General features: G+C 35.0%; 1 protein-coding gene across 1 annotated transcript in view; it reads right to left on the bottom strand.

Moving 5' to 3' along the window:
- The window catches only part of DPY19L2 (dpy-19 like 2), an 84058-nt gene that overhangs the window by 19561 nt on the left and 36831 nt on the right, over positions 1–27666 (bottom strand). The window contains exons 12-17 of the mRNA XM_061166534.1: positions 22859–22918; positions 19753–19833; positions 15194–15295; positions 14074–14145; positions 10837–10883; positions 3700–3724 (exon numbers count right to left, since the gene is read on the bottom strand). Coding sequence (XP_061022517.1) covers positions 3700–3724; positions 10837–10883; positions 14074–14145; positions 15194–15295; positions 19753–19833; positions 22859–22918 — 387 coding nt within the window. The remainder of the gene's footprint in view (positions 1–3699; positions 3725–10836; positions 10884–14073; positions 14146–15193; positions 15296–19752; positions 19834–22858; positions 22919–27666) is intronic.

The raw sequence follows: 27666 nt of genomic DNA, 5'->3' as shown, positions 1-27666 counted from the left end.
ATCACCAGCCCAGGTGGGATGCACGAGACAAGTGCTCCGGCCTGGTGCACTGGGAAGACCCAGAGGAATCGGGTGGAGAGGGAGGTGGGAGGGGGGATCGGGATTGGGAATACATGTAAATCCATGGCTGATTCATATCAATGTATGACAAAACCCACTGGAAAAAAAAAATAATAATAATAAAAAAAAAAATTAGAGATTTTCTATCACTGTCCTTTTTTTGGTCAGCTTGATTTCTAATTGCCTTTCAAAAATATATATATATATCTTCTTTACTGCCAACAGACTAAAGTATTTAAAACTCAGAACTGACCATACCATCACCAACTTAACAACAAATTCCTAATGAAGTCCAGCTTCTGTGTATACAAAGCTCCCACAGTCTAATGCTGCTTACGTTTCCGACCTTCTTGTCTTTTTATCCATCAGCAACACTGATTTGCCTTATATCTATAGGTAAATTTGGAAAACTCAACAGTAGCCACAGGATTGGAAAAGCTCAGTTTTCATTCCAGTCCCAGAGAAAGGCAATGCCAACAAATGTTCAAACTACTGCACAATTGCATTTATCTCACACACTAGCAAAGTAATACTCAAAATTCTCCAAGCTAGGCCTCAACAGTATGTGAATGAGAACTTCCAGATATTCAAGCTGGATTTACCAAAGGCAGAGGAACAAGAGATCAAATTGCCAATATCTGTTGGATCACTGAAAAAACAGAAGTCCAGAAAAACATCTATTTCTGCTTTACTGACTATGCCAAAGCCTTTGACTGTGTGGATCACAATAAACTGTGGAAAATTCTGAAAGAGATGGGAATACCAGACCACCTAACCTGCCTCCTGAGGAACATGCATGCAAGTCAAGAAGCAACAGTTAGAAGAGGACATGGAACAACAGACTGGTTCCAAATTGGGAAAGGAGTACATCAAAGCTGTATATTGTCACCCTGTTTATTTAACTTATATGCAGAGTACATCATGCAAAATGCCATGCTGGCTGAAGCACAAGCTGGAATCAAGACTGCAGGGAGAAATATCAATAACCTCAGATATGCAGATGACACCACCCTTAGGGCAGAAAACAAAGAAGAACTAAAGAGCTTCTTGATGAAAGTGAAAGAGGAGAGTGAAAAAGCTGGTTTAAAACTCAACATTCAGAAAACTAAGGTCAGGGCATGCAGTCCCATCACTTAATGGCAACTAGATGAGGAAAAAATGGAAACAATGAGAGACTTTATTTTCTTGGGCTCTAAAATCACTGCAGATGGTGACTGCAGCCATGAAATTAAAGGACATTTGGTCCTTGGAAGAAAAGCTATGAAAAACATAGAGAGCATATTAAAAAGCAGAGACATCACTTTGCAGACAAAGGTCTGTCTAGTCAAAGCTATGGTTTTTCCAGTTGTCATATATGGATGTGAGAGCTAGACCATAAAGAAAGCTGAGTGCCGAAGAACTGATACTTTTAAACTGTGATGTTGGAGAAGACTATTCAGAGTTGGCCAGGAGATCAAACCAGACAATCCTAAAGGAAATCAATCCTGAATATTCATTGGAAGGACTGATGCTAAAGCTGAAGCTTCAATACTTTTGCCACCTGATGCGAAGAACTGACTCATTGGAAAAGACCCTGATGCTGGGAAAGATTGAAGGCAGGAGGAGAAGGGAACAACAGAGGATGGGATGGTTTGATGGCATCACTGACTCAATGGACATGAGTTTGAGCAAGCTCTGGGAGTTGGTGATGGATAGGGAAGGCTGGCCTGCTGCAGTCCATGGAGTCACAGAGTCAGACACAATTGAGTGACTGAACTGAGCTAAACCAGATGAATTTATTACCTTCTGTCTTTCTTGCACACGTGCATCCTTTGTCTTCAGCTAGCTGTTCCTCTATATACATTTTAAAAACCTTTCTCCAACTACCACATCCCCTCCACACAGATTTAATCACTTCTTCTGTACTACTTTTATATCTCCCTTTGTCATTGCACATATACTTATATGTTCTCATTTTTTCCTTCTACCATATACCTTCATTTCCATAAAAATAGAAACCTGGTGTATAGTAGGCACATAATAAAGATTGAATGGATAAATATACAGAATTAACACAAAAGAGAAAAGTGGGCAAAATAAGAATAAATGGAGAAATGAAAGACAATGAGAAGGTAGCAAACTAACGTGAAAAAGGGAGGCAGAAACTTAAGGAATACTGTATGGAATTAGGTGGTTGCAGAGTGAATGACAAATAGCATAGATTTTTGTTGCTACACTGCCTGGATTCATAGTACTTGGCTCTACAAAGCTCAGGTCACTCTAGCTTTCTGACTTTAGTCAAGTTACTGACCATCTCTTTGCCACATTTATTTTAACCTGTGAAATAAAAAGTAATAGTATTTACATCAGTGGGTTGTTGTGAGAATGAAAGTATTAAAGTATGTAATTAACTACCCCCCCAACCAAAATAACTGGCAGACAGGAAGCAGTAAAGTGCTGACTACTCCTCTGAGAGCACTGGAAATGGACTGGTAGTGGATAAATTCAGGATTTACTGCAAATTCGCTGTGAGACCTTAGGTCTCCAGTTCTTAGCAGAGACTCTTTGCTCTTAATCCTAGAAACACAGCAAGATTCCACTTCCCAGCCTCACTGGCAGTCAGGTGTGGCCACATGTCTGAGTTCTGGCTATGAGCAGGAAGTGATATTTATCTATCTTTTCCAGGGCTAGCTCTTACAAAGCCTCCAGTGTGCAGTGTTCTTTTCTCTTTGCTGTCTTGTACAAATCAAGCCTGAAAACCACATGTTAAAGATGGCAGAACCATAGGGGGAAGGAATCTGGGTCCCTGAAACACTGCTTGCTGGAGAACCACCTGCTAATCCGAAACTCTGGTTTTAACTTTATGTGAGCAAAGAATTAAACTTCCACTGAGTTAAGTCATTTTGATGTTATCATTTATCTTTAAAAGCTAATATCATATAATTAACATAATTTTCTTATTCACAAAGTAGGAATAATATTATGAGACTCAAACAGCACAGTACATGGCACATAGTAACCATTCAAAACATATTGTTTATCATCATAAGTTATTCCTATTAAGTTCACAATCAGTTGTCCTTTCATGTAAATTTGACCTGTCCCTTAAGACTCAAAGTTCTATTACTTAGGAAATCATATTTCTAGCCCATGCTGATCTTTCTCTTATCACAAAACAATTTGGCACCATAAAAAAAGACTATCCTGTTTTGTTCTCCATTGAAAAATTAGATGTATCTGAGAGCAGAAACACTGCTATACCATCTGTTGTATCCTATAACACTGCTAAGATTATAACTGATTGACCATCAAGTCTGTATGTTGCAAAGTCACCAGTCACAGTACCTATCCTGATAGCCCATAGCTGATTGGCTCAGCAGGCTAGAAATTAATGTTTATTATTGTTGAATGAATGAATGAATGAAAGTAATTTAATCATACTTGGTGGTCATAAATCAACTTTCTGGTTGTCAAGTCCTTACCACTCTTCAAAATTGAGAGCAGCTTAAAAAGTGGGAAGGATCATCAGAAATTTACTACCAGTACTGAACCATTTTAGCACTGCTGATGGTGTACCTGCAACAAGGTTATACCTTTGTGAATATCCTTGAACTTAAATATAATACACAAAACTAGCAGAGATTAAAATGAACGCTTTACCTCACCATGTTCAAGGAGCTGTTTTCTGGAATAAAACAAAAATATTCTCTATTAACTGACTGTTCATTATACTATAATTATATCAGAATGAACCTCCACTTATTTGTTCTTATATTTTAAATAAATTAATATATAAATAAAGCTGTTAGATAAAAATTACTAAGTTCTACCAAAAAATTACTAAATTAGATAAAAATTACTAAAAATGATGGAAATTTAAAAGGTATGATTTATAGTCATTCTATTTAACATATATCAAAATGCTCTTCTTTGGTTAAGATAAAATGGGTTTTACTGATTGCTAAATATGACCTCTGGAGAAATAAATAATAAAAAGAATATTTATTAAATATTCAATCACATACATATATTATGCTTTAGATAAGCATGACTGTAACTTTTGAGTTATTTTTATTTTTCACAATTATAAATAACATGAACATCCTTGTACTTAAAACTCTAAGCATTTCTGAGTAGTTCCTTAGGATAAATTTCTAGAATAAAAGTTTTTGGGTAAAGCATATAAATAGTTTTAGTTCCACAAAAGTTGTTTTACAAATTTTCTAAATATTTATGCCTAAAAATTTACTAAACTTTTATGGCACACCTACTGTGTTCCAGACACTGCAGTGAACACAGTGTGGACAGAATAGATCCTGTTCTTATTCTCCACAGTTTGTGTTAGATTGGCAAGAGGTACAAGACTGCTTGTTTTATTGCCCATTGTAAAGACAATATTTCACTTCTTAACAAAGCTTTGTAGTATAAAAGGCCTTCTCATATGGATTTTGGGTTTGGCAAGAGAAGTAAGACAGTATAAATATGAAAGTATGAAGTATAAGGAAGTTCAGGGGCACACACAAATCCAGAGATTAAAAAAAAAAAAAAAAAGAGTAGTGAGGGGAAGGCCTCTTAGAAGAGTAGTGAAATCACTAAATTATTTTTCCACCACTGCAGCTCCTTCCTGACTTTCGCACTCAAGGGTGGAAGTCGGGGTGTATGGATGGGTTCCCATATGTCCAGAAACCTGTCAGTCACAACAGAATTCTGTAGTGAGCAATTGCATGTAAGGGAGAGGCCTGGTAGGTAAGTATTATAATCACCAAAGATCCCAACAATAACTATGGATACAAATAAATCTAGTAACTAACTTAGAATATCAGTATACAACCAAATCATGAGAAACAAACAGGATGAAAGAAAAACACCAAGATAAATGAGCAAATGAACTGAACTCTCAAGAAAGTGTTAATATAAGTAATAAGCGTATTAAATGAAAGTTCCAATTATCTTCACAGATGCTTAAGAGAACACTGCATCCATACAAATAAACAATCTGTAATAAAATAGAGCTTTCAGAGATAATGAAAAAAATGTATTTGCCAAATTTAAAACCTCAAAAGAAGGTCAAACAGCAGTGTACACAACAGAAAGTTGTGAAGATGCATTCATGAAATTCTGAGAAGAGAAAAAAGAAATTAAAAATATGATAAATGTAATAATAGATGTTCAAAAAAGAGAGGCTAAAGCAAAAGAGAGAGGGAGAGAGAATATCCCTTGAGCTAAAGAAAAATCTGAGTGTTCAGATGAAAATTTCCATGAATAATTATGTAAGTAGGGCAGAAATTTTATTTAAAGAAATACCAGCTGAAAACCTGCAAACTCTGGAGAGAGATATGGACATTCAAGTACATGAAGCTCATAGGTAACTCCACACACACACTGCAAATTCACTAGATATAATAAATCCATCAAAAGCAAAAAATGAACTTTGAAAACAAAAAATCATCTCATATAAGGGAACCCCTTTAAGGCTATCAACAGATTTCTCAACAGAAACCTTGCAAGCCAGGAGAGACCGGGATACTTAAAAGTGCTCAGATAAAAGAATCTGCCATCTAAGAATACTTCACTTAGCAAAGCTGTCTTTCAGATGAAGGTGAGAAAGACAAATATTTCCCAGACAAATAGAGTTGAGGGAGTCATCATCACTAGACCTGCCTTATAAGAAATGCTAAAGAGAGTCCTTCAAGCTGAAATGAAAGCATGCTAATTAGTAACATAAACATACATGAAAATATAAAATTTGATAGTAAAACTAACTATATAGTCAACCTCAGAGTACTGTAATACTGTAATAGTGGTGTGTAAACCACTTAACTCTAGTATAAAAAGACCAAAGCATTAAAAAATAAATATAGCTACAATAATTTGCTAACAGACACACAATATAAGAAGATACAGATTGTGACATCAAAAGCATAAAATGGGGACGAGGGAAGTAAAAAAGCAGAATTTTTTTTTTAAGCAGAATTTTTATATATAAATGAAGTTAAGCTGTTATCAGCTTAAAATAGACTCATAACTATAAGATGTATTATGATAAGCACACAGCAAAAATGTACAACAAAAACGTACAACAGATATACAAAAGATAAAGGAATCAAAGTATACCACTATGAAAATCATCACATGATGAAGAAAGATAGCATGAAAGGAAGACAGACACTACAAAACAGAAACAAGATGGCAAAAATAAGCCATCCCCATCTACCAATAATTACTTTAAGTATAAATTGATTAAATTCTCTAAAGATAGTAGCTAAACGGATAAAAAACAAGACCCAATCATGCTGCCTATGAGAGTCTCATTTTAGTTTTAAGGATACACATGAAGTAAAAGTGAACGGATGGCAAAAAGTATTCCACTAAAATGGAAATGAAAAGAAAGCAAGGGTGTGTATATACATATTATATATAAAATCAGGAGAAACAGCCTAAGTTGAAAAATGTAACAAGAGATACAGGATATCCCAGGATATCCAGATCAGGCCTGTTGGAAATTTATCATCAAATCTTTGAGGATGACATACCACTTTAGATGATCACAAAGATCTAGGATCTTGATAACATATAAACTTTAGATAAAAAGTCCCTGAGAGGTGTCCTTCCCCTCTCTCTTTTTTACTTGCATGTGTCCTCAATAGGTTTCTAATCAGTATACTTATCCTCGGCAGACACTACACCCAGGAAAAGTCCTTCCTAGCATTAAGGGACAGAAAGCTACTGAAACTGGAAAACCTGACTCTCGATCAATGCTGCTTTCAGAGAAAGGTCTTGATCAAAAGGGAGAAAGAAGAAAAAAATAGAAATCTCAATTAAATAGGATTCGGGAGACAAGAAGGGGGAACTTTCGTGCCCTGAAACAATAGCAGAGTCCAATAAGAAGAATAAGGATTCCTCTCCTTTCCTGGCAAGTATTCAGCCAATGAAAAGCCATGAATTTTTTGTTTACTATAGCTCTCACAACTTTGTTTTCCCTTCCATAGAAGTGTTCTCTTCTCCTTGCTGTGCAGGGACTTGCATGTGGCTGACCACGGTGGTAAACCTCAAAGTGCAATCTTCTGATGATCCCCAATAAACCCAACTGTGCTGAAGAAATTATCTGGCAGTCCAATTGTTTTAGGTCAACAATGAATAAAGGAAATGTGGTATGTGTGTATACTCTAAAACAATAATACTCTAATACAATAGAGTATTATTCCACCATTAAAAAAAAAAAAAAAGAAAAACAAGGAAATCCTGTCATTTGCCACCACAGGGATAAACCTGGAAGGCATTATGCTATGTGAAATAGGGCAGACAGGGAAAGACAAATATTTTATGGTATCACTCGTATATGGAATCTAAAAATGACTGCCCAAAATATAAAACTCAGAAATAGCAGAATGGTAGTTGCCAGGATCTGGGGACTGGGCATAATTACATGATGCTCCTTAAAGTGTACAAACATTTAGTTATAAGATGAAGAAATTCTGATGAAGCAATGTACACCATACTGACTATAGTTGACAATACTGCATTGTATACTTGACATTTACTCATAAGGTAGGCCTTAAATATCTACACACACACAAACACTCACAGTAACTCTGTGAGGTGATAGATGTGTTGAATGTGTTAATTAACTTGGTTGTGGTGATCACTTCACAACATTTATGAATATCAGATCATTGCATTATATACTTTACACATATTTATTTTGCAAAAAATGAAAATTATGAAAGAGAATATGGGGAACTATTTTAATGATATTGATGTGGGGAAGTGTATCTAAGCACAGAAATTAACAGAAAACAGAGAGCATACAGTTGTGATTGTATAGAAATTTTAGTCTTCTATAGAGCAATGATCATTAATAAGTTATAAACTGACATTCTAGAATAAAGCATGTTATACACATAATAGACAAAATATTACTGTCTATAATATAAAAATACACCATAAATAAATTTTCAAGTGGACAAAAAGAAATACAAATAGCCAACAGACATATGGAAAGATGTACTTCACTGGTAAAGATGTAAAACTTCACTTCACTTTCTAAAATGAGTTACTTCTTAAAAAACTACCAGTAACAAAATGTGATTAAGAAAACTTAATAATGTTGGTGTTCATAGAGATGCAGAGAAATGGATACCCTCACCATTATAAGCTCTCAGTATCCATCAAATTATAAAATATTCATAGTCCCATTTCAAATACGTTAAAGATTCTAAATACTGAAATAAGTGTCCATGTGAATGTGTATAAAGTTGGTAATTATTCATAGCATTGGTTGTTATGACAAAAAGAGAAACATAATCTAAACATTCACTAATGTGAGAATGGCTAAGTATGTGATAGTCACTTGTGATAATGAATAAATAAAACATGGGGACTACTATAAAGTATGAGCAAGATGCCCAAGAGAAACTGTTAAATAAAAGTAAAGTTAGATAAAGAACATTACAGCATACTAACACATATATGTGGAATTTAGAAAGATGGTAATGATAACCCTATATGCAAAACAGAAAAACAGACACAGAAGTACAGAACAGACTTTTGAACTCTGTGGGAGAAGGTGAGGGTGGGATGTTTCGAAAGAACAGCATGTATATTATCTATGGTGAAACAGATCACCAGTCCAGGTGGGATGCATGAGACAAGTGCTCGGGCCTGGTGCACTGGGAAGACCCAGAGGAATCGGGTGGAGAGGGAGGTGGGAGGGGGGATCGGGATGGGGAATACGTGTAAATCTATGGCTGATTCATATCAATGTATGACAAAACCCACTGAAATGTTGTGAAGTAATTAGCCTCCAACTAATAAAAAAAAAAAAAAAGAAAGAAAGAAAGAAAATCAATTTTTAAAAAAAAAGTAAAGTTACAGATAATGCCAGTAAAAAAAAATACATTGTGCTTTCAGAAGTATTTTCTGAAATGACACATACTAAGCCGTTTATAAATAGCACTAATTGAGGAATACATCTAAGAGAGGGGAATATTTCTTTTTCTTGATATACTATTTTTTCTGATTGTATCACCATAAGCATATAGTTGACCCTTGAACTATATGACGGTGAGGGGTGCAGTTGAAAGTCTGAGTATAAATTACAGTCAGCTTTCCATATACTTGGTCCCTCTATATCCCGAAATTCAATCAACCACAGATCTAGTAATAGTGTAATGTTTATTACTGAAAAAAGTCTGTGAATAAGTGGAACCATGCAGTTCAAATCCATGTTGTTCAACAGTCAACTGTATTATTTTGTGGTTTAAAGGACCCTTCTGCCAGATACTCATAGAGAGCCAGAACTTTCAGGAATGTAATCACCAAGAAAGACCTCATTATTTCCACCAATTTGCCCCCTCAAGTCTGTCCTCTACATTGTTGTTGTTGTTTCAGTCCCTAAGTCATGTCCAACTCTTTTGCGACCCCATGGACTATAGCCTGCCAGGCTCCTCTTCTTGTTCATGGGATGTCCAGGCAAGAATATTAGAGTGAGACATTTACTTCTCCAGGGGTTCCTCCTGACCCAGGGATGGAATCCGCACATTCTGCATTGACAAGTGGACTCTCGACCACTGACTGAGCCACCAGACCCTCTCCATTTTTTTGAGACAGCAGCCATGTATCTGGGCTTCCCAGGTGGCACTAGTGGTAAAGAACTCACCAGCCAAGGCAGGAGACTTAAGAGACATGGTTTTGATACCTGAGTGGGGAAGATACCCTGGAGGGTGTGTGGAAACCCACTCCAATATTCTTGTCTGGAGAATTCCACGGACAGAGGAGCCTAGAGGGCTACAGTCCACAGGGTCACAAAGAGTCATTCAAGACTGAAGTAGCTTAGCACACATGCCATGTACCCCTTCATCTTCTATTATTCAATTAAATATCTCAAGTCTCTTAATGCACTCGTTATGTGAATAGTTTTCAGAGCTCTAAAAACATTGTTTTTAGATTGTCAAGACACATTCTCTGGCTTCCACCTGATCAGAACAAGGTAGAGTGGATCTATTAACTCTCTTGATTTGGAAACAATTTCAACAAATAAGACTTTACCATTTCAACTATAAGATTCTAATTAGCTCTTTTGGCTACCATACAAAGTTGTTTACTGAAAATATAAGCAGAGGGCACAGGGTTCATGGAAACCCTGTGCACTAATTTTATAATTTTTCTGTAAAGCTAAATTGTCCTAAAAAATAAACTTTATTAAAAAACAATAAATCTAATGGCTATATCTACAAATATAATGCAATTTGAGTTAGATTTTTTCCTCAGAGGAAGTTTTCCTCACAATTTACTTCTCATGTCCTATAACAGTGTGTGATTTAGTTATATTTTGCTTATATTTGTTTATACCATAATTCTAGTGACTGCTAAAACCACAAATAAATGTAATAAAACAGTTTTAACAATAAATGTAGGAAAAACTATTTCATGAATACTCAGAAAGGCAAGTTGCTTTCTCTGAAAGTTAAAAAAATCACCAAAAAAAAAAACTTCAGCTTACTTCTGTTACTGACTTTAAATTGTAGTGGTATATTAAATTAAACCAATTTAAACTTTGTGAGTTTAAATTTGTGAGTTAACTCACAAATATAAATCCTTCAAAACAAGTCCAAATACATAAAAAAGACACAGCCATCATACAGTCTTTCTTTTTTTCCAAGAAGAAGAAATCTAAATTTGGTTCATGTTTCCTTTCATAATCATAATGCTGAAGTTTAATGTACATTCATTTGGAAAACTGATATTATACTAAGTTATTTAATAACCAAATATTAAAAATAACTATGATATAATTACCTTAGGTAAGTGTTTGCACATAAGACACACAGAATATCACGAAAAGCCTGTGAACAGAATCAAATTGATGAAACGTCTAAGGAATTAAGTGATATTTAAAATTCCCTGATTCATTAACAAAGACATCCCTACTAGAAAGAAATATTTTTATTATTAAAACAAGTCCTTGGGAATAATTTAGTTCCAGCTCTGCCTTAGGAAAGCAGTATCTTGAAGTTGTAACCTCCTTTTCTATGAAAATAAAAGGTACTAGAGTAAATCTTTCAGGTCTAAAATTCTAAGGTTTATATATGGGTAAATAGATGGGGAAACAGTGGAAACAGTGTCAGACTATTTTTTTGAGAATCCAGAATCTCTGCAGATGGTGATTGCAGCCATGAAATTAAAAGACGCTTACTCTTTAGAAAGAAAGTTATAACCAACCTAGATAGCATACTAAAAAGCAGAGACATTACTTTGCCAACAAAGGTCCATCTAGTCAAGGCTATGGTTTTTCCAGTGGTCATGTATGGATGTGAGAGTTGGACTGTGAAGAAAGCTGAGCACTGAAGAATTGATGCTTTTGAATTGTGGTGTTGGAGAAGACTCTTGAGAGTCCCTTGGACTGCAAGGAGATCCAACCAGTCCATCCTAAAGGAGATCAGTCCTGAATATTCATTGGAAGGACTGATGCTGAAGCTGAAACTCCAAAACTTTGGCCACCTCATGCAAAGAGTTGACTCATTGGAAAAGACCCTGATGCTGGGAGGGATTGGGGGCAGGAGGAGAAGGGGACAACAGAGGATGAGATCACTGGATGGCATCACCAACTGGATGGGCATGAGTCTGGGTAAACTCCAGGAGTTTGTGATGGACAGGGAGGCCTGGCGTGCTGCGGTTCATGGGGTCGCAAAGAGTTGGACACGACTGAGCTACTGAACTGAACTGAACTGAACTTCTGACTAGAGTTTAAGTTTATATTTTACTAGATACAAGTGAGCTGTAGTTGGGGAATTGGTTTCCACAAAGGAGGCAGGTTCCTCTAGGTATCTCAGAGGCTATTTTATCTCAAACTTCCAAGAAATTAGGACTCTCTCATCTCTGTCTACAAAGACTACATTCCTACCTCAAACTCCTGAGTATTATAAAATTAGCTGTGGCATACCTGCTTCCCTGGTCTACCTCAGCCTGAAGTGACTACTACAGAAGGCTTAAGAGCACTTATTAAGATGTATCAGCTAATGATGAGAGAGGGAGAAAGGAAGGAATGAAGATGAGTATGAAGCTAACGTTGGCCAAAGAGGTTTAAACAGCATTTATAGACAAGAAATTTACAAGAACTTAAAATTTTGTACTCTGCATGAAATGTAGCTTATAACTCACAGATAAACATTGGAAAGATACATAATAAAATTTGGACTCAAATGTTAAATCTAAGTTTAGAATTTTTAACTTCTCTCATTGATCCAAGAGCATCCTGCATGGAAGAATGTTTCAAATAACAAAAATGAGATTACACTCCTTTTGACAAGCAAAAGCCTATTCAAAGGTATAGACAACAGAACACACACATTTATAGGAGTCTAAGATTCAGTAGTGTCATGGTAAAATCATACTAGACATTCCTTGCTCCTTTCCTTCCCAGAAGTGATTTCACACAAGTGAAAAGTTAAATGAACATCAGAAGTATCCCTGATATGGAAAATAAGCCATAACAGGACAAATAAAGACTGAGGCGTTTATGTGGATGCGAAAGTGGAGTTAAGCTTTAATGGCTGCAGGGATGGTAATGTCTGTGTATGTGCATGTGTGTGAGGGGGATACGTATGTGTGCATGTCAGCTACTGCACAAACATGGCTTGAGCTGTGGTATGTTTGGGGGCTAATATTATGTTTATGAGGCTTTGTATCTTTATTTTTAAAATAGTTAATAGTAGATCTAGCTATCATTTTCTCCTGTGCTGGATATCTCCCCACTGAATAGATAATTCTTGCATTACTACTTCCAAGTGGGACCTCATAAGAGTAACACAAGCTGACATGATGGAATAGAGAAACTGGCTAATAGAGAGAACCTGCAACTTGAGCTGCTGCTGCTAAGTCGCTTCAGTCGTGTCTGACTCTGTGTGACCCCATGGACTGCAGCCTACCAGGCTCCTCCGTCCCCGAGATTTTCCAGGCAAGAGTACTAGAGTGGGGTGCCATTGCCTTCTCCGGCAACTTGAGCTAGGCAGAGTCAAAGCAAGGGAGAGCAGCAAACTTGTGTGCGGTTTACTCACTCCCTCTCTCACCTCTGTCTATCCTGACTCTTTCCAAGTGGTGCCTAGGGAACTAGACCAAGGGTGAAGAAGCACAGATGTAGAGGGAATGCCTTCCTCACTCATAAATTATTCATCTTCAATGTGAAAACAAAAGAGTAAGAAATGTGGGAACTGGAACTACATAGAGACATAGGCAATTTGACTTTAAATATAGAATACTGACTTCAACAGAACCAGCTGAAGTAGAGACGACTTGCTGTGACAGTAGAGAAATAATGTTACTGCTATCTGCTTAAAAGCATAAAACACCTACTGACTAAAGGCAGGACAATTTTTCAATAATATAAATAAAGATGGTTCAAAATTGCTAAAAACTGAGGACCCATTGCCTTTAACCAGGCTTTCAGATAAACTACTCCCAGATCAAGAAAATCTTCCAGTAATATTTTAAACATTAGTTCTTCTATGGTGATAATACTTTCTTTTTTGTGTGTATGAAAACAGTGAACAGTAGAGAATGATATTTTAATGGCTATACAAATTTCTTTTCATGTTTCAAAATGGATCAAGACTTTTTTGAATGTGTCTTATTTTGAAAGATACCGAAATGGTCATTCTACTTTTCTTTTTTAGTACCAATAACAATTGCAATTATTTAATCATTTGGGAAATTATTTGTTTAATGTCCCCACTGGATCAGACTGTGAGTTTCAAGATAGGGTGGACTTGTCTTATTTATCCCAGTGTACCTACAGTGTTAACAAAGTTCTTACCATATAGTGGGTAACTGACACATTTCTTTTGAAAGAATAAATAAAAATATCTTTTCTAATGCGGCAGATTAAAAACTCCATATAAAGTGATATAAAGAAAAATCTGAATAAAAAAAGGTTTTAGGGAGGGAAAGAGTCATCCTAAAAGTAAGACAGCATTCTGAGCTATTAGCACTAATCTAAGTCCTTAAACCCAAAAGCAAGTAAAAAAATTTTTTAAATACCTTTTTAAAGATAAAATAAGTAATCACCACAACAGTTGGAAGCAACAATGTCTTTGAGTATCGCACTGGCGTCTGAAATGTAGCAAATTATTCAAAATATTTTTTATTAAATTTTATACAATAAAAATCTATGTCAAATTGTCACAATGAGATTTCTTAAAGGTAAAAGATATCTTTGTCATTAACAGAATATATATCATCAAGTTTCATGTTCTAACATAAGAATCAAAATTATAATGAGTTACACAAATACATCAAAAATTATAATGATAAAAACTATTAAAGCAAAATTAGCTATGGATATTATTTTTTCCTTTCTTGGGTTTTATCTTTCCTTTATTTATATAATAGTAAGATTTAAAATATGTGTTTATTGATCCCTGGGTCCTAGATTATCATCTTCTGGGCTTTAACTTTCTATTATTTTCATTTGTGAAACTATAGGACTAACAACTGAGAAAGACTAGGTAATTACTGTAAGTATAAATAAATACTGAAATAAGAGCAGCAGCTAAATAATTCTCATGAGTTGTGATAGGGAGTGATTTACCACTTAACTAAATTATATATTTCTTAAAGGCAGGAACCAAGTTGTTTAACTCTTTGTAGTCCTATTACAAACTGCCTCATAGATAATTAATGGTCAATAATTGTTTTTGAATGAATGTATGACTGATTTGACAATAACAGAATAACATATGATTACTAGCATATTTACTTGGCAACATTTTATTATAAAATTTTGTAATATTTGAGATATTAAGTAAAATAAAACTGAATTTTTAAAAAACAGAACAATAATTTGGGCTTATTTTTCCTGAATGCTCTCATACTTCCAACTGGCCTATATTATTAAAAGTAACTGAACTGCAATAATAGTAATTGACCATAGGTCACATCCTGTGCACTTGCCCTGGTAGGGGCCATTGTTTACTGATATTACATGTAAGAAACTAGATGAGAATGCCCATATTATTAGCAAAAATCATCATAAAAATGATAAGAATAAATAAATTGGGTGTTTCCAAATAAAATTTTTGAGTTTCAGATTAAAGGGAAACTTAAGAGCAAGAACTCTTCATACCTGTAGAGGAAGAAAAAATAAAAGAATCACTCATACCGCTTTTTCCATGAAGTCAAATTCAGGAGCACAGGTGTAAATTAAGGTATCAAAATCTGTATATCTTAAGATTCTGGCGGCAATAAGGTCACTCAGGCGAATCTGGAAGAAAAATCATAATTACAAAAATAATTATAGTTAATAATAATTGGTTTGCTGCAGCAGTAATAATGTCTACAGAGAAGATATATCCACGGTACATGGATGCCCCTTCAAGAAAACAAAAAATACAGTGAACCCCATTAAGTGCTGAGTTATGAAAAAAATTGAAAACAAATAAAAATATCAAGAGAAATGAAAAGGAAAAAGAAGTCAGGAAAAATAAGTAGATAAGATGATAATACAAAGAATGAGCTAAAATCAACATTTGCTGGGCACAAACCACCATGCAGTTGACCATGAAATTTCATGATCAGATCATTTATCAAGAACAGAACATTTCATGCTAATTCCTTTTACCACATATTGTAAATCATTAACAAATTTTCCATGTTTTGCCATTCACAAAGCTTCATACATTAAGCACAATTTTTTGGTGCTTCTTAATGGCTTTTCCAGTGGTCATGTATGGATGTGAGAGTTGGACTATAAAGAAAGCTGTGTGCTGAAGAATTGATGCTTTTGAACTGTGGTGTTGGAGAAGACTCTTGAGAGTCCCTTGGACTGCAAGGAGATCCAACCAGTCCATCCTAAAGGAGATCAGTCCTGGGTGTTCATTGGAAGGACTGATGCTGAAGCTGAAACTCCAATACTTTGGCCACCTGATGGGAAGAGCTGACTCATCTGAAAAGACCCTGATACTGGGAAAGATTGAGGGCAGGAGAAGAAGGGGATGACAGAGGATGAGATGGTTGGATGGCATCACCGACTCAATGGACATGGGTTTGGGTGAACTCCGGGAGTTGGTGATGGATAGTGAGGCCTGGTGTGGCGTGGTTCATGGGGTCGCAAAGACTTGGACACAACTGAGCGACTGAACTGAACTGAACTGAATTTTTCAGACATACATTGAAGCCACTGACAATGAAGTTATTCTTCAAGAGAATTACAACTATGCATACCACTCTGATTTAGTTACTTGGTCTGGAAGGCCTGTAGAACTATTTTCTACTGATCATTTATTATTATTTACTTTGGTGAGACAATTATTTTTACACTGCATCCTTAGAAGGTAAGAAAAATATCTAGTATGCAAAGCAGTAATTCAAATTACTTTACAAGAACATAAATTATTTTATATCAACTTCGATGATTATAGTTTTCAATTACTCATCATTGCACTTATCTATTAGTACCAAGCATAATTTACAGTTAACTTTATTTTTCTAATTTAGAGTAGGGCTGGTGACTAATGATAATTTAACCAGGCCACTTTAGTTTCAAGTCTTTCTCACAGTTGTCACATAGAAGTCACTTAAGAATACCAAGGGTGTATGTGTGTGTTTTAGGATTTGTAAAGGGTTGGGTGACAATGTAGGCACGTCAAGAAAGAAAAGCACAGATCAAGTTAATAATAACTTAAGATGCCTAAATAAAGTTTACCATAAAAAATACATCCCCTAAAGAAGAAAAATTTAAGAAAGACAAATAAACCTAATAAACCACAATGCAGAGCTAACAGTAAATGACAAATCCTTATATTTTGAAATTTCATTTACCATGAATATGTATATAGGGTCAATTGTACTGGATAGTGATAGCACTTGTCATTTTAAGAGAGTTATCTACTATAATCCCTTGTTAAGTTTGAAGCAATTTCATCAGCAGATAGGGTTCTAACTGGAGAGTATTAGATATGGTAAATTTCAGAGTAGATTATTGCATGATACACTCATCTATTTTCTACCCAAACAGAAAGTGCTAAAAATCAAAAGTTAAATTCATGCACTGCTTTCTATTCCCTAAACAAATTAGCTGATAGGAATTTATCTTTGAAAAGAGCCATCATTGGAGGCATTAGCCTTAAAACAGACAGAAACATTGTGCATTAGGGATGTGGTCCATATATGTTCTAGAAGATGAAAAGATAGAGAATTTTTATCATATTCTTTATATAAGAAAAACTTTAAAGATATCAAATCACACTTTAATTTTTGTGTCTAGTTATAAATAAAACTGTGAGTTCTATATTTCAAAGTTGAGGACTGTTCATATTTAAATTTATAATGAATCAATACCTTGCTAAACAAATTATTTGTATTTCAACCAAAATATAAACAACTATTTAACACAACTTTTTCCTAGAAGGTTTAGTCACCATTCATTAATGTACTTTTTTCTTAGTGGGCTGAAAAAAATCTACAGGATTTTAATACTGACTCTGCCAATAGCTAGCTTAGGACTTTGAAGAAGGTACTCAGCCTCCATAAGATACAGAGGTTTCATTTTTAAATAGATGATTTCAAAATCTTCTCCAACTATGCAATTACAGAACTTTTAATATTCTAACTAGAAAGTACTTAGCTAGTTCAGTCGCTCAGTCGTGTCCAACTCTTTGCGACCCCATGAACCGCAGCACGCCAGGCCTCCCTGTCCATCACAAACTCCCGGAGTCTCCCCAAACTCATGCCCATCGAGTCGGTGATGCCATCCAGCCATCTCATCCTCTGTTGTCCCCTTCTCCTCCTGCCCCCAATCCCTCCCAGCATCAGGGTCTTTTCCAATGAGTCAACCCTTCACATGAGGTAGCCAAAATATTGGAGTTTCAGCTTCAGCATCAGTCCTTCCAATGAACACCCAGGACTGATCTCCTTTAGGATGGACTGGTTGGATCTACTTGCAGTCCAAGGGACTCTCAAGAGTCTTCTCCAATACTACAGTTCAAAAGCATCAATTCTTCGGCACTCAGCTTTCTTTATAGTCCAACTCTCACATCCATACATGACCACTGGAAAAACCATAGCCTTGACTAGATGGACCTTTGTTGGCAAAGTAATGTCTCTGCTTTTTAATATGCTATCTAGGTTGGTCATAACTTTCCTTCCAAGGAGTAAGCGTCTTCTAATTTCATGGCTGCAATCACCATCTGCAGCGATTTTGGAGCCCAAAAAAATAAATTCTGACACTGTTTCCACTGTCTCCCCATCTATTTCCCATGAGGTAATGGGACCAGATGCCATGATCTTAGTTTTCTGAATGTTAAGCTTTAAGCCAACTTCTTCACTCTCCTCTTTCACTTTTATCAAGAGGCTTTTTAGTTCCTCTTCACTTTCTGCCATAAGGGTGGTGTCATCTGCGTATCTGAGGTTATTGATATTTCTCCCAGCAATCTTGATTCCAGCTTGTGTTTCTTCCAGCCCAGCATTTCTCATGATGTCCTCTGCATGTAAGTTAAATAAGCAGGGTGACAATATACAGCCTTGACATACTCCTTTTCCTATTTGGAACCAGTCTGTTGTTCCATGTCCAGTTCTAACTGTTGGTTCCTGACCTGCATATAGGTTTCTCAAGAGGCAGGTCAGGTGGTCTGGTATTCCCATCTCTTTCAGAATTTTCCACAGTTTATTGTGATCCACACAGTCGAAGGCTTTGGCATAGTCAATAAAGCAGAAACAGATGTTTTTCTGGAACTCTCTAGCTTTTTCGATGATCCAGGATATTGGCAATTTGATCTCTGGTTCCTCTGCCTTTTCTAAAACCAGCTTGAACATCTGGAAGTTCTCGGTTCACGTATTGCTGAAGCCTGGCTTGGAGAATTTTGAGCATTACTTTAATAGCGTGTGAGATGAGTGCAATTGTGCAGTAGTTTGAGCATTCTTTGGGATTGCCTTTCTTTGGGGTTGGAATGAAAACGGACCTTTTCCAGTCCTGTGGCCACTGCTGAGTTTTCCAAATTTCCTGGTATATTGAGTGCAGCACTTTCACAGCATCATCTTTCAGGATTTGAAATAGCTCAACTGGAATTCCATCACATACACTACTAGCTTTGTTCGTAGTGATGCTTTCTAAGGCCTACTTGACTTCACATTCCAAGATGTCTGGCTCTATGTGAGTGATCACACCATTGTGATTATCTGGGTCTTGAAGATCTTTTTTGTAAAGTTCTTCTGTGTATTCTTGCCACCTCTTCTTAATATCTTCTGCTTCTGTTAGGTCCATACCATTTCAGTCCTTTATTGAGCCCATTTTTGCATGAAATGTTCCCTTGGTATCTCTAATTTTCCTGAAGAGATCTCTAGTCTTTCCCATTCTATTGTTTTCCTCTATTTCTTTGCATTGATCACTGAGGAAGGCTTTCTTATCTCTCCTGGCTATTCTTTGGAACTCTGCATTCAAATAGGATATCTTTCCTTTTCTCCTTTGCTTTTCGCTTCTCTTCATTTCACAGCTATTTGTGAGGCCTCCTCAGACAACCATTTTGCCTTTTTGCATTTCTTTTCTATGGGGATGGTCTTGATCCCTGTCTCCTATACAATGTCACCAACCTCTGCCCATAGTTCATCAGGCTCTCTATCAGATCTAGTCCCTTAAATCTATTTCTCATTTCCACTGTATAGTCATAACGGATTTGATTTAGGTCATACCTGAATGGTCTAGTGAATGGTCTAGAAAGTACTTACATGGTCTGAAACACCTAAAATTTTAGATGTCAGAAATTTCAAAACGATTGTCCCACAAAACCAAGCACTACCTTGAATTACCTAGAAAATAAACAAAATAAATAGAAGTCAGAAGACTAAAAAGCCCTTTCTCTTGGAAATTATTAATAACAAACATTCTAATAACAAGTCTTAAGTGAAAGGGAAACACAAAATTGAAGAATTTTTTTAAAAATAAGGTAATGAAAACTACATACTAGAAACTAAGGAATGTATGTAACACAGTGATTAGAAGAAAATGTATGACCTCAAAAACTTTTATCAATAAAAAAATGGGGGAGAATGGATCCATGGATATGTATGGTTGAGCCCCTTTGCTGTTCAACTGAATCTACCACATTGTTAATCAGCGATATCCCAGTACAAAATAAAAAGTCTGTAAAAATTAGAGTAAAAATAAATGAAAAGCCTGACTCAAATATCTAGATAAAAAAACAACAAAATAAAAAGAAAACACATGAAAGGAAATACTCAAGAGAAAAATAGTCAATTATATTTACACTTATGTATATCCATTTTGTTGTCCTTTATTTCTTCTGAATGTTCTAAGATTCTTTCTCTCATCATTTACTTCCTGCTTTGAGGACTTCCATTTAAGGGTTGCTCTGCTAAAAACAAATTCTTAGTTTTCCCTCATCTGAGAATATGTTTTACTTTCCTCTTCATTTCAAAAAGACACTTTTACTGTATATATAAATTATCATTCACAATTCTTTCCAGCATTTTTTAAATGCTGTGCCATATCCTTCTGGCTCCCATAGTTATAGACAAGAAGTCTGCTATAATTCAAATCTGGTTGGGCCTAAAGGTAATGTCCCATTTCTTCCTATCTCCTTTCAAAACTTTTTCTTTGCCTTTAGTTTGCAGTTTATGATTGTACCTTGACATGGATTTTGTTAGCTCTATCTTACTTTGGATTCAGTCAGTTTCATGACATATATATATATATATACATATATATATATACATACACACACACACACACACACACACACAATCAGATACACACATATTCATATGGCTACTTTTGAGCTGCTATATCTTTTCTTTTGTATTTTAGATCCATGGAGTATTTTTCAGTATAGATGGAATTTAAAAATCTATGTTCATGAGTAAACCTAGGCTTAATCATACTGTTCATGCCTGACCTTAATACCGAGCTTTAGATTACCAACATGGTTTTGTTTTCCTTCTTGTAAGGATTTACATTTCTTATGATACACACATAGTTCCCCTTGGGTTTTGAGTAAATTTCAGCATAAGCTCAGTTCAATATTTACCTTTCAACTAAAAACTGAGGCCTTCCATTAAGTACTGAATTTGCTTCTATTGAGGAAAACTGCAAGTGAATCACTTAGGCCTAAAAGCACTTGTTTAGGCTTTACGTCATAAATACTTATCTTTGCTAAAGATACACAGAAGCTAAAAATAGAGAATACCTAATACCTAGCAAGGGGAAAAAGAATCTTTCTTCCAACGTACCACATGATGGTAAAGAATATTAAAATTAGGGTTTGATCACTCATAAGTGACAATTCTCCTATACATTATTTTACTGTCATTCAATACAAAAACACAAGGATTTCCTTGTTTTCAAATTTCCCAATTATGACAGAGTAAGATATGCAACATAATCTTTATTCCATAGGCATGTAAGAATTACTTGGAGTAATAAAATAGGTGTTCTTGTAAAAAAAAAAAAAAGAAGTGTCAGTTCAAAAACAGTTTTGCCTTTTCTTTTTTACTCTTTTGAAAAAAACAAATAGCCATATAAAGCAAGAATATCTTTTATGCTGTTTAGATGACCATGATGGTTCATTTCTCCCTTTTGCAAGAGACTTGTGGTATTAATTATATCAATTTAAAAACATACATATAAATCAAATATTCATAATGTCTTAACTTTTCTCTCATTCAGATATTTTTCTTTGAAATTCTTGAGTTGAAAGCTTTTTATTGTTTCTGATCTAAAACTGAAAATATACAAGACAATAAACTTTCCTCTGAGCACAATATTGGCAGAATTCCCTAAATATCCACAGGCACTGCTGATTTGCTATCATTTTACAATAATTTGTAATTAATACTTTGCTTTTGAGTTCAATTATTAAATAAAAATCTTTAAATTTTCTTTGATTTCTTGGTTTAATCTTTTAAAAAACAGGCATTGCCAATTTTTCTGAAATAAAATAAACTCATATATCATACATTAGAAGGGTAATGTGATTCAATAGCTTACATGCATTTTCATCATGAGGTTGGGAGAATTTCTCCGGTAATGAGAAACTGGCAACTCATTCCATTTTGTTCATTTGTGTTCTGAGTAGATATTTACCTTATATTTTCCAGTTTTACCATAACAATATGTAATATGTAATCACACAGTTCTTCCATATGGCAGATTTTATTTTTTAGAAAGAGTACATTAAAGACCCAGAGAAAAAGAATGTCATCTGTCTGATATGAGAATTAAGTCATCGCAACACCTACCTAATAAAATACTTACTTTACTTTGTAACATAACACACAAGTATAAAGGTGACATGGGCCATTCATGTGTACATTTGGGAACAAGTGAAACAAAGATCAGGTAGTGGCTGAGTTGAAATTAAAAAGAGACTGTGAGATTGTAAGGAAAATGTTAAAAAGACAAAGATAATAAGAATCTAAAGATGGAAGATGAAGATTGATGATGAATAAATGCAGAAAAAACAAAAAGGGACAGCAGGGACAGAACTACAGATTGAGTTATGTTGAAGAGAAGGTTACTAAGTCTAAAGAAAAAAAAAAACTCAAAGCAAATGGAAAAAAAAATTAAAAGCAAGGTAGTAGGGGTATAGCAGAATGAAAAGGAAAGAAGAAAGGCCTGAGAATAGTGCTGAAATAAATGAACTAACTTCTTGAAAATGACTTGTAGATGTTGCTAAGGATTATTTCCCACCTTATGAAAGTAGCTATAATATTTATTAACTATAAATCATTCAATTCTTAAAGTATATTACTTGTATTCAGTTTGTAGAAATAAAGAAGGATTTGAAGAAATTGTGGTAAAAATGTTGAATCTTACCCAAAAATGGAGTTCAGATACTCCAAATCTTTGAATTTTATTTCTCTTTAGAATTATCACCTAAAATGCATATGATATAAAATAATTAAATAAAATTAACATTTATATCTTATATGAATGATACATTTCAAAAATCATGCAGCCAACCCCTTCTACCTTGGTTATCAACAGACATTTTCCTTCATTTTGGATTTTCCTGAATTTGGAAATGGAAAATTTTGGGGGGTGTGAGAGCCAAATGCTTTCTGTGCCAAAATGTTGACTCTAGAATCAAGTTAATTCCTCACTGAGTTACTTGGGATGTTTTATGTAGGAAAACTCCTCTGAGGAGGCAGATGGTGTGGGGAAGGTACATTCCATGCAAGTGTACATATAAGTTACCCAGCAAAAGGAAAATTCTTCCTCTCCAAACTCCAAACAAATTTTAAAATGTTAAAATATATGTCTAACTGAATTTATATGAAAGAAAAGGTACTTATCAGGTGTCAAGGAAAGGAGGTGATTTTTAAAAACTAAACCATTAATTAGGAGAGAACCTATGACAGTTTTTAAGGAGGTCTGTAGAACAGAGTTACAGGGTTACAAATGTGAGCTTATATTAAAAGGGAGGGCAACAGAAGTGACTTGAGGTTATGTAAGGTTAATTAAGATTCGTGCATACAGTTGGGATCCTCAAAATCCCTGGGATCCTTGGTGCTATCAACTAAATATTTATGTCCCTGTACAAATCCATATGTTGAAATGATAATCTCAAATGCAACATATTTAGATGTGGAAACTTTGTGAGGTAATTATATAACATTATGAAAGTGGGAACTTCATAGATGGGCTTAATGCCTTTCTAAGAAGACACATAACAAAGAAAATCCCTTTATCCATTATGGGAGGACAAAGCAGATATCTGTCTATAAATCAAAAAGAAAGTTCTTATCAAGAATTAAATCAGGTGACATCTTGATCTTACACATTCCAGCATTTAGAATTGTAAGAAATAGATTTCTGCAAAAGCTACCCAGTCTGGTATTTTTATTATGGCAGTCTAAACTGACAAAGATGGACAGGGACTAGGAATACTTCTACTACTATCTCTGCAAGTTGGTAAGGTATTTGTTTATTCTAAGTTTGTATTGAAAAATAAAGGCTCCAATGAGAAACAAATCTTAGGCCTGTGTATTATTTAGATCTGGAGGAGAATTTTGTATCATCTAATTGGCCCAAGATGAGCCAGATTTCCTGAACTTCCAACAACAGAAAAATATAAATGTTCCATATTATACAATGCAAAATTGCTTGTAAATGCAAAATACAAGAATAAACCAAGTGCCCAGACACAGGAGAGTGGTTAAATTATCTATAGAATATGCAGAAGGGAATACGTACTATGAAATTATAAGGAAGGTTGAAGATCTCTATCCAGGAAAGGTTACTAAGTGATACCCAAGATAGGTTGATAAACCAAAAATGCAAAAGACTGTAGTATGCTACCTTTCATGTAAGTAAGAAGGGTTATGATAAAATATATATGTAATATTTATTAGTTCAAAAAAAAAAAAACTAAATGGGTTAAACTAGAAAACCAATGAGCTATCTCACTTATAAGAAATAGGGAGGGGACTTCCCTGGTGAAGCCCCTGTGATTAAGAAACCACACTGCAATGCAGGGGATGCAGGTTCAAACCCTGGCTGGGGAACTAAGATCACATGTGCCTCAAAGTAACTGGTTCCCTCGCCACAAACAGAGAGTCCGTGAGCCACAATGAAAGATCCCACATGATGCAATGAAGATCCTAGGACCCAACACAGCCAAATAAATAAAAACTTTTTAAAAAAGAAATAGGCAGGATCAAGGTAAAAAGAAAAGTGCAGAGAATGAGGTGGAAGGGATGAGAGAGAGTGGTATTTTCTGAGTATAAGATGTAATATTTCTTATTCCTAGAAACATGGTACTTTTCACCACAAAAATAATTAAAATCAAGCAAGAGGGAACTTTTGCTTGTGGTCAAAGTTGGTACAACAGGAAACAAATTTACTTTCCCATCTTTAACAACTAAACACAAGCAAAATAGGTAAGAGACTACTACTATGAACAATTAAATGTCAATGTATTATATTATAAAAAATGGATCCATTCCTAGAAGCACATAATCTACCAAGACAGAATCATGAAGAAACAAAAACTCTGATCACACCTATAACTAGTAAGGATATTGAATCATATTCACAAATCTCTCAAAAAAGAAAAGCGGGACCAGTTGACTTTACGGGTGAATTCTACCAAATATTTCAAGAAGAACTAACATCAATGCTTCTCAAACTCTTTCAAAAAATTGAACAGAAAGGAATAATTCCAAACATATTTCATAAGGCCAGCGTGTTTCCGATACCAAAGTTAGACAAGGACACTACAAGAAAACTAAACTATAGACCAATATCCCAGATGAACACAGATGCAAAAGTTCTTATCAAAATATTATCAAACCAAATTTAACATCACATTAAAGGACCACACACGATGGTCAAGTGATAATTATCTTTGCAATGCTAGGATGGTTTAACATAACAAGGGATAAAAATCACATAATCATTTCAATCAATGCAGAAAAACATTTGATAAAATCTCACATCCTTTCATAATAAAAACTCTCAACAAACTAAAGGGAAATTATCTCAACATAATTAGGATCATATTGGAAAATCCCATTGCTAATATCATACTCAATAATAAAAAACTAAAAGCTTTCCTCTAAGATCAGGAACAAGGAAAATGTAAAATTATCTCTGTTCACAGATGGCATCAACTTAAATGTAGAAGACACTAAAGATTCTACACATACACACACACAGTGTTAGAATTAATAAGTTCTGCAAAGCATCAGGGTAAAAACTCAACAAAGGAATTATGTTGCATTTCTATACATTAACAATGAACTATCTAAAAAGGAAATTAAGAAAATAATGCTATCACAATAGCCTAAAAATGTATAAGATAGTAAGGATAAACATAACCAAAGAGGTGAAAGGTTTATACACTGAAAACACTTCTGAAAATAATTAAAGAAGACACAAATGGAAAGACAGTATCTGTCTTTCTGTCTGACTTATTTCACATAGTATTATGTCAAGGTCTACCCATGTTGTCACAAATGGTAGGAAAATCTTTAGCTACCATTTCCAGTGCTTTTCATAGAGCCAGACTGATATCTAATATTATAATATATTCTTTTCATGAAGGACCTTCTTTAACATTTCTTTTAGTGTAAAACTGCTGGTCATAAACTCTTTATTTTGCTTTCATTCTTGAAAGACATGTTTGTGGAATATAGAATCATAGATAGCATTTTTAAGTATTTTAAAGATGTTGCTTGACTGTGTTATTGCTTGTATTTTTTTCTTATGAAAAATCTTCTGACATCCTATTCTTTGTTCTTCTATATTTAATATGTCTTACTTCTCTTGCTGCTCTCAAGATTTTATCACTGACCTTGAACAAACTGATAATATGCCTTAAAGGTCCATCTAGTCAAGGCTATGGTTTTTCCAGTGGTCATGTACAGATGTGAGAGTTGGACTATAAAGAAAGCTGAGCGCAGAATTGACACTTTTGAACTGTGGTGTTGGAGAAGACTCTTGAGAGTCCCTTGGACTGCAAGGAAATCCAACCAGTCCATCCTAAAGGAGATCAGTCCTGGGTGTTCATTGGAAGGACTGATGTTGAAGATAAAACCCCAATACTTTGGCCACTTCATGCGAAGAGTTGACTCACTGGAAAAGACTCTGATGCTGGGAGGGATTGGCGGCAGGAGGAGAAGGGGACGACAGAAGATGAGATGGCTGGATGGCATCATCGACTCGATGGACATGAGTTTGGGTAAACTCCGGGAGTTGGTGATGGACAGGGAGGCCTGGCATGCTGCGATTCATGGGTTTGCAAAGAGTCGGACATGACTGAGCGACTGAACTGAACTTTGTTTCTTGTACTTGAGATTCATTGAAATCCTTCATCTCTGAGATCAAATTTGGAAAATTTTTGGTCATGATTTTTTCAAATATTTTTCTACCTCTTCCCAACTCCACTGATTTAGACATGTACTTTTCATACATAAACTGTAACTGGGGGATTAGAAGATCAGCATTTTGCAATCCTTATTGAATTAATGAATCTGGTATTAAGCACTGGAGGCTGTGATCATAAAAGGAGAGGTACCAGTAACAAGTGCTTTCTGCTTAAAGAACAATACTATAGACTTGCCAAAGGTATTAAACTTGAACATGTCTAAGCTTTACACTCAAGTATTAATACAGAAGGCAAAAGAAGATGTAAAGCTGCCTCATAAGGACTCAGAGAGTTAAATCTAGATCACAGAACCCTTCACATGTTCAGTGACCCAGGTTTTTCAACAAATAAATATTCCAGAAAGAAAACATGGAGACATATTAGAAACCTGTAGATTAAAAACAGAAACTTGATAAAATTATAAGGAAAAGCTTGGAGTGATCAAGTGATCTTGACTATAGGCGAGAGAGGCGCTACTGTTTTAGAGCCCCTCTAGGTCACATGGAGGGCTTCTCTAATGATTAAACAAGTTCTGGTTTTGATGTGATGGTATTTTAAGGATGTATAACAGTCCTTAATAACAGTATTATTAACACTTATCAGTACTAGTCAGTATATAAAAATTGGTTTTATAAAGTTTTATATATCTGCTATATTTCAAAATAAAGGTTTTCATAAAAAGAGGCAGATGAGCAGAATATAACAAGTTCTCTACTCTGTAATGCTGAAAAAGTTTGACAAAATGCTGAAAAGA

The sequence above is a fragment of the Dama dama genome, chromosome 18 (assembly GCF_033118175.1).
Source record: "Dama dama isolate Ldn47 chromosome 18, ASM3311817v1, whole genome shotgun sequence".
NCBI classification, from domain to species: Eukaryota; Metazoa; Chordata; class Mammalia; order Artiodactyla; family Cervidae; genus Dama; species Dama dama.
The sequence above is the reverse complement of the archived record's forward strand: the minus strand, read 5'-3'. Positions and strand labels throughout refer to the sequence as shown.